At 31.2% G+C, this 8237-nt stretch overlaps 1 protein-coding gene across 1 annotated transcript in view; it reads left to right on the plus strand.

Annotated features, from left to right (window-relative positions):
- Positions 1-8237, plus strand: part of DMD (dystrophin) — a 1580480-nt gene that overhangs the window by 325848 nt on the left and 1246395 nt on the right. The window contains exons 21-23 of the mRNA XM_006911463.3: positions 1909-2121; positions 4949-5062; positions 6066-6221. Coding sequence (XP_006911525.1) covers positions 1909-2121; positions 4949-5062; positions 6066-6221 — 483 coding nt within the window. The remainder of the gene's footprint in view (positions 1-1908; positions 2122-4948; positions 5063-6065; positions 6222-8237) is intronic.

An 8237-nucleotide genomic window follows, 5' to 3' on the forward strand; every position in this document is an offset into this window, starting at 1 on the left:
TAGAATTATAAACTTAAAAAAATAAGAGTATAAAGTCATAGCAAGTAGAGGAGTACATTAAATACACAAGAAATGGTGCCAAGATGACTGTAAAGTATATTTTTACTGAAAAAATAGTGAAGAGGGAAAATTATTTATAAATATTATTACGAAAATATATTAGCTAACAAAAAGTGAAGTTAGAACCTTGTATCAAATGTTACACCAAAATAAAATACCACATAAATTAAAAAGTTCAAAAACATTTTAATCATAAATTTTACAGAAATTTTTAATAAAAGTCTGTAAAAACATATGATGGGGAAGCATGTAATCAATGGAAGCAATCACAAACATTGTAACACTACCAGAGACAATTTAAAAGAAAAATGAGACCACTGAAAAAATTTTTCTAAGAAAGGCAAAAGTCATTAATAAGGAAGTCATCAGAAAGAGACATAAACAACCATTAAACCTCTGAAAAATTGTAATTCGAATTATAAAGGATGAAGTACAGATTTACAAAATGAGATATCATTTTTCACATACTAAATTACAAAAAATAAATCCAAAGAGATAAGCGCAGATCTGTCAGCAATGAACTGTGTTCTCACTTACTAGTGGCAATGTAAATGAGTGTAAATTTTTCTGAGGAAAACTTTTCAATACCTCCTAATAATATGTAAAACAATTCATTTAATGGTACATGTGAATACTATTTCCACAAAGTCTATCTTTTGGAAATATCCAGAATGTACTCAAAGATATAGATAGATGGAGATAGATAGATTGTAAGCATAATTTACAAAAGTGGAAAACTCTAAATTAATTTTTAGAGCTAATAATGGGAAATGGTTAACTGAACTAGAGAAACCATTAAATTTGTTTTTGAAAAATACTTAGTGACATGGGAAAAGGCTCACAATGAAATGCCCAGCTCAAAATGTAGTTATATGCATGTTAGATATTGTCTAAATAATCAAGGGTAATAGTTTTAAAAAGTAAAATACCACAAAATAGAAAAAAGATATTGTGCAATGATAAAAGTTATGTGTTTGACCTATTTTGAGAATGTTATAGGTCACATTATAAAAGAATGGAAAAATGTGCGTGTGTTCATGTGATAACATCAGATATTCAATATTTAGTTATACATAGAAAAAACTGGTTTATTTAAAATCATAATAGTTGTATGTACGTGTGTTTTTCATTTTTTTTTAATCTTGAACTTTTATTACTTTATAACCAGAAAGTAGCATTTAAATAAATATTGAGTAGTGGAAACCTAAAGATTGGCATCCTATTATAAGAGACTGCATAGGTAATATAGTATAGGTATAAAACTAACTTTATCAATTTTTCCCAAAATTACCCTGGAATTTCTCTATAATACTATAATGTCTTTTGAAAACTATAAAACTTTAGTTAACTGGCATTAGTAGACCATCTATCTGGTAACTTATTTACAGTTGTGTTTTCCCATATCTCAATATGATTTAGTTATATTTTTACTGAGGGAGGTTAGAAGTTGTCTTCATAAAGGCTCAGTATAATTAAGTTAAACTCCATTAACTATATCATAAAAGCAGTAATTAATATACAGAAATAATAGCATAAAATTAGGTTGTTAAAACTCTGGTTCCATAAGATATAGTTTTGGATAGATTTGACATTGTTCATTAAAGTGGGCATAGATTTTAAAACAAAATCTTAATAATGTGCAAATTACTCTTATGATAAAAAGTAAACTTTAAATTATGACCAGTTATAACTAATATTACATCATCTATTGTTTTAGATACTTGAATCACCTAGCTTTCATTTTAAGTTCATTTACTTTAACTGAAGCTTGTCAATGAAGATAGTAATGAAGCTTATCATTATTATTCATCAATTAGTATACATGTACTTTTCTTTTTCAACATGGAGGCTTTACAAAGTTCTCTGCAAGAGCAACAAAGTGGCCTAAACTATCTCAGCACCACTGTGAAAGACATGTCAAAGAACGCGCCCTCTGATATTAGCCGAAAATATCAATCAGAATTTGAAGAGATTGAGGGCCGCTGGAAGAAGCTCTCCTCTCAGTTGGTTGAATATTACCAAAAGCTAGAGGATCAAATGTCTAAACTCCGAAAAATTCAGGTAATTCAAGATTTTACTTTTTATATTTATTTTTTCTTTACTCGTTTCTCCCTAAACTATGCATTTATAAAATTTAAAGGCAAATGATTTAACCTCCATAGTCATTCAGAGTCAGTGATATCAAAAGACACAAATCTTTCTCAAAGGAATGTAGTTTGCCAATTTGTTTTAAGAAAACAGTAATTAGGAGTTCTGCTTCTTCATTTTCTTTAGAATTATTTTGTTTTTCTTCCGCCAATACCAATGAGATTTAAACACGTTTTTAGCTCAAATAATATTCAAAACCAATCTTTCCTTTAGCTTATGAATAGTTAAAAAGTTATGTACCATGGAATATAGTCATATCATTTCATCAGCATATTTTACTTCTATGTATAAATTTGACCCCCATCACATTCCACAAAATAGCTTCTAGTGACTTAATTTATTTGAATAGTGCCACCATATTAATAATCACCCAAGCTGAAAATAGTAACAAACAATTACATTCTGATCTAAAGTCTAAAATACTTAGTAATATAAGCGATATCTCTTTTATGTGGTGAATTATTGCGAATGTAAATTCTTCTAAGAATCTTTGAAAGCATCATGGCATGATGAAAAAGCATTGGAACAAGAAGTTTTTGGATTTAAATTCCAATACAGCTACTCACTTTTTCTGACCTTGTACAGACCAAAAGACTGAGCACTCTGAAAACATTCTGTAATGTACAACACGCATGTATATGTTGCTACATATGAACATATGCGTGCATACATATGCATACAGACACATACATAAAAATGCATTTTTGCCAGTACCAGTGGTAAAAGAGGGTACAATTATGTGGTCCTTGCCATTAAGGAGCCCACATTCTAGTGAAGGAGAAAGGTAAGTGTATTAGTTTCCTATTGCTGCTATAACATATTACCACAAATTTAATGGCTTAAAACAACACAAATTTATTATCCTGTAGTTCTGAAAGTCTGAAGTCCAAAATCAGTTTTAGTGAGCCGTAGTCAAGGTTTCTGCAGGGCCATGTCCATTCTGGAAGCTTTAGGATAAAATCTGTTCCCTTGTCCTTTTTAGCTTTCCTATATGCATTCCTTGGCTCATGTCCCCATCCTCTATTTCAAGGCCAACAGTGTAGTATCTTTTTGTTTCTCTAACAATACTCCTGCTTGCTCTTAATAAGGACCCTTGTGACTACCTTGTGCCTGGCTGGATAGCCCAGGATAATCTCCCCGTCTCAAAGTCCTTCACTGAATCTCATCTGCAAAGTGGTTTTTGCTAATATTCGTAGGTCGTGGGAGTTAGGGCCTGATCATATTGGCAAGTCATTATTCAGCCAACACAGGAAGTAAATTAAACAGTGTGGTAATTTTTATGACAATAGGCAGAAAAAAAAAATCCAACAGAATCTGGGAAAAGTGGTTCTGAAATGTCCTTGGAACAAGGGTTATGTAGGCTATACCTCGAACAAGTAAAATTTAGTCAACTAGTAAAAAGGGAGGATGAGTTCCTGACAAAATGGAGCAGTATGTTCAATCAGCTGGTAATGGTTCCATATTGAAGAGACAAAGATATGTTTGGAGATGGATAAAATACATTATTGGAAAAATGGTCTGGGAATAGAAAATGAATGGTTCTGAATGTCATGCTTTGAAATATGAGTTATAACTTAATGGTGATGAATTTAAAAACAATAATATTTGTTTTTTTTAAATGGTGTTTTAATGGTGATGAATTTAAAAACAATAATGTGGAACTGTTACTGGTATTTTAAAGTGGGAAATATATGATAATATTTGTGCGTACAAAGCATCACTATGATAAGAGGGAGGTAGAGAGAATACTGACACCAATGCAGAAAATGGGTAAGACTGAGACCAATACCAAAAAAAAGCCAGTACAGTAATCAAGGAGCCAATATTAAGATCCGAACCAGGACAATTTGGACATGGACAAAGCATAAAACCAGACTTGATAATTATCAGCAAGATAATGATGGTGGAATCTAAAGTTCTTAGATTTAGTCAAATGCTTTTAAAATTCATTATTATTAATAATCATATTGAAAGAGTAACTTTCTGTGAAGCACATATTTTCAATAGAAATTTACTTAAGAAAGGAGAAAATAGCACATCTGGACAGCATAGTTGAATTGTTTGGAAATAAAGAAGTTTGAAAATCATACATTTGGAAAGGAGCCAAAAAAAGCAATGGGAAAAAGGCAAATGTGAAAGAATAATGGGAGGTACTTGGCTATTTATAAATGATGAAAGAGGACATTTTTCACCTGATCTTTACTTCAACCTGATAAAGCAAATAAGAAATTCAAAGCAAAAGTTTTCTCTTACAAGATGACAAAATCTTGGCCTGAAAGTTCCCAACTGGAGGGACTATTTAAACTGTCAACTGCAAAAAACAATTTGTGGAAGTTCAGGTTTAGGGAGGCTATAAAGATACCATTACATTGAGTTTATTGTTCATAGTTTGTTTTATGTACTGTAAGGGCACTTTGTTAGTATTATCATGAGTTGTTTTGTAACTTAAAATTTCTCTAGAGGGGGATATGATTTAATGTTCTCAAGAGTAACATCATAAAACCAGATTTGGTAGTAATTTTTTATTTTTAACAATAGCAGACTTCATACACCAGTGCTCATACAGTAGACCATAAAAATGCAGTCTTGGTAAAAATATTATTTTCCTGAAGAGCTCCTTAGACATCTTTCAAACATGGGAATTGTTCCTGGGAATTGTGTTCAGACATATCACCATGATGAATTGTGTTAAGGGAAATCAGCACCTCAATAATGCCTTAAAATGGGCTTGTGATTCCAGAATCATATAAAAACCCTGAAGAAATGGATGGCTGAAGTCGATGTTTTCCTGAAAGAGGAATGGCCTGCTCTTGGGGATTTAGAAATTCTTAAAAAACAGCTGAAACAGTGCAGGGTAAGATTTGTATGTGATATTTTTCATATGAAGGCTTTTATGTGGAAATATTTTTTTGGTTATATCAGTGGTTCTCAACCAGGAGTGATTCCCCGCCAACCCTGGGGAGGGGGCATTTTAGTAATGTCTAGAGACAATTTATTTGTCACAACTTGGAGTGGCCTAGATGCTACTGGCATATAGTAAGTGGAGGCCTGGGATGCTTCTAAACATCCTACAATGCACGGAACAGTCCCCTGCCCCATGATAAAGAATTACCCAGTCCAAAATGGCAGTAGTGTCAAAGGTGAGAAACTGGGTTAAATGAAAAACAGAAAAATGTTATCATTTACTCAACCTTCTTTTTACAAGATTATTTTAACATAAAATGAAGTTGGTTTAAAGGTAAATAATCCTTGGAGTTATTTGTTAATATCTTATTACAGATTATTAGTCATGCTGTATTACTCTTTTCATGTATATTGAAATGTATTATATTATACACTATGGATTTTTGAAATAATATGTATTATACCATTGTCATGCAGTGGGAAGAAAATAATCTAGCTCTTTAAATGATTTTCTTTGCAAATTTAAGCTAAAAAAAGAAATCCACTCGACAGATAACCTTCACACCCATCATGTTATAAACAATTGCTGCAATATTCTGTGTTTGAAAACCAAAATCCTTTCAAAAACAGTAATGTATAAAGCCCATCATTTTCACACATTTTCTAACAAGAAACATTAAATTTATTTCCTTTGATAACTAATCTAAGTAGAATACAGATAATTCCCTATTTTATTCATGAGAAAAAACACTGAATGTTTTTTGGAAGGCTTTTAATATATTGAAGTTTGTGTGTATGTGTGTGTGCGTGCGCACACGCATTTATTTCAGATTTAAAAGGACAAAATTCATTTGTAATGTCATGATTCCTAATTATATGTGGCCTATTTATGTTGCATTTCTAATATGTTGAGATAATTTTTTCAGCTAGCTTAAACAGAATTATTTCTTTAGCTTTTAGTCAATGATATTCAGACAATTCAGCCCAGTCTAAACAGTGTCAATGAAGGTGGACAGAAGATAAAGAATGAAGCAGAGCCAGAGTTTGCTTCCAGACTTGAGACTGAACTCAGAGAACTGAACACTCAGTGGGATCACATGTGCCGACAGGTATAGACAGTCTCTTTCACTGTGGATTGACTCTATTAAATTAAGATTTCTTAATGTCTGCCTTCATTGTTGCCCATTTTAAAAGCATAGTCTCTGGCTATGTCGATGTGAAGCATGATTAATTCAAACTAGTCTTTGTCTAGCACATAAAATATTTTCATAGTAGATATTTTTCTTTTTTTGTTATTTTTTTGAATTCTTCCTACTCTTTATTTTTTTGTATTAAAATTATTGGGGTGACATTGGTTAATAAAATTAACTAAGTTTCAAGTATACAATCCAAAAATATGTCATATATATTATATCTTGCATTACGTGTTCACCACCCGAAGTTAAATTTCCTTCCATCACCAAATATTTTATCTCATTACCTCTATTTTATAGTAGTTATTTTAAATAATGTGTATTTATCTTATTGGGGTCCTAAAACAGCCGTCTTGACTGGAATGTTTTCTTCAGTGCCTAATTTCATAATAGTAATTAGAATAACAAAAGAAACTTTATACTTGTATACTTGGTACAGAAATAAAATGAATGAGTAATATATGAGTATACACAAATGTAGATAATTTTTACTCCTGATTGTTAAGTTCGACAAGTTTGGCTTTTTCATTTATTTCAATTACTGAGTTAAGATTGGGAAATAGTTAAAATAGCTTAGTGGAAAGAAAAACAAAGTAATTGTGCACTCACAGCTGAGTTCCTCATTTCATACAGCAGAAGGTTTTACAGATATTTATTTTGGATTTCAAGATTAAATTATAAAAAGTAAATAGTATATACACAAGTAGTGTATATCTAATAATTCCTGTTTAGAAGATTAAATTTTGATCTAAAGCAGTGATTACTTTTCAACACACCAATACCTTTTTTGAAATTAATGAGAGGTTTCATTTTATGTTTATTTGAGGCAGTTAGTCTTTCATTATTTCTAAGTAATCTTTCAAAGTTTCAAAGAAATCATGCCAAAAGGCAAAAACTAATTTGAGAAAGAAGACTCTAGAAAAGTAAAAGTCAAGGCAAGTCACCCAGCTAATACCATCACTGAGAAATGCTCAACAGTTCTATTAACTCAGAGATGAGATAGCCCTGGGTCAGCTAGCTTGCATTCTTCTCCTGGAATAAGCGAGTTCTAGGAGGGAAGTTTAGGAAAAATATATTACTTAGATAATAGATTATATCATTAATGTTTACCTGGAAGGCCAGTATGAAAGGTATTTGTTTGTTGAATGTTTTTAATGGATTAATAGGAAGAACAATCCAATTTATTTATAGCAAGAAAGGAAACAACAGCAAAAAAATGTGCAAAGTCACAATATTACTGAAATGTCCAGTTTTTGTGTTAGAGAATTATATTTTTTAAAGCATATTCTTAAAATATTCTTGTTTAAGATCTTCTGTCTACAGTAAATTGTACCAATGATTCATTGTTCAAGACCAGTGTTATAAACACATTAGCCTGCTGCATAATAAAATTTCCAAAGATCTCAGTCAGGCTCTTATCCCATCCTAGGATATTTTATGTCCCTCTGGTTCTCCATGGAATATTACACTGCCTATGCTCTGACTTTATCTAAATCCAAATTATCTAGGTTTTGAAAGGAAGAAATCATATTGTCGAAAAGAGAAGGAAGACAATGCAGTAAAAGCAGAAAAGCCAAACTTGGGTATTGGGAATAATTCAAGACTTCAAAAATAATGGAAATGAAATGTAAATCTATGCTGTATAGAAATGTTTACACACCAAACAAGGGTGTGAAGTTCTTTCATGGGTCAACGATAACTCCTCAGTTGTTTTTAGGAACGAAATTGTCCAAATGCCTGACATATTTGAAGATACTTTGAGATGCCATGATCTGACTTTGTAAATATAAAATGGTTGAGATTATTTTAAATTCTAAAAGTTATACATGTAAATAAAAAAATCAAGATTTTAGCTACTTTTAAATATAGGATAATCATTACTAAAATAATCCACAAATTAACAAACCATACTTAAAAGAATGAAGGAAGAGT

Source organism: Pteropus alecto, unplaced genomic scaffold (assembly GCF_000325575.1).
Source record: "Pteropus alecto unplaced genomic scaffold, ASM32557v1 scaffold414, whole genome shotgun sequence".
Classification (NCBI taxonomy): Eukaryota; Metazoa; Chordata; class Mammalia; order Chiroptera; family Pteropodidae; genus Pteropus; species Pteropus alecto.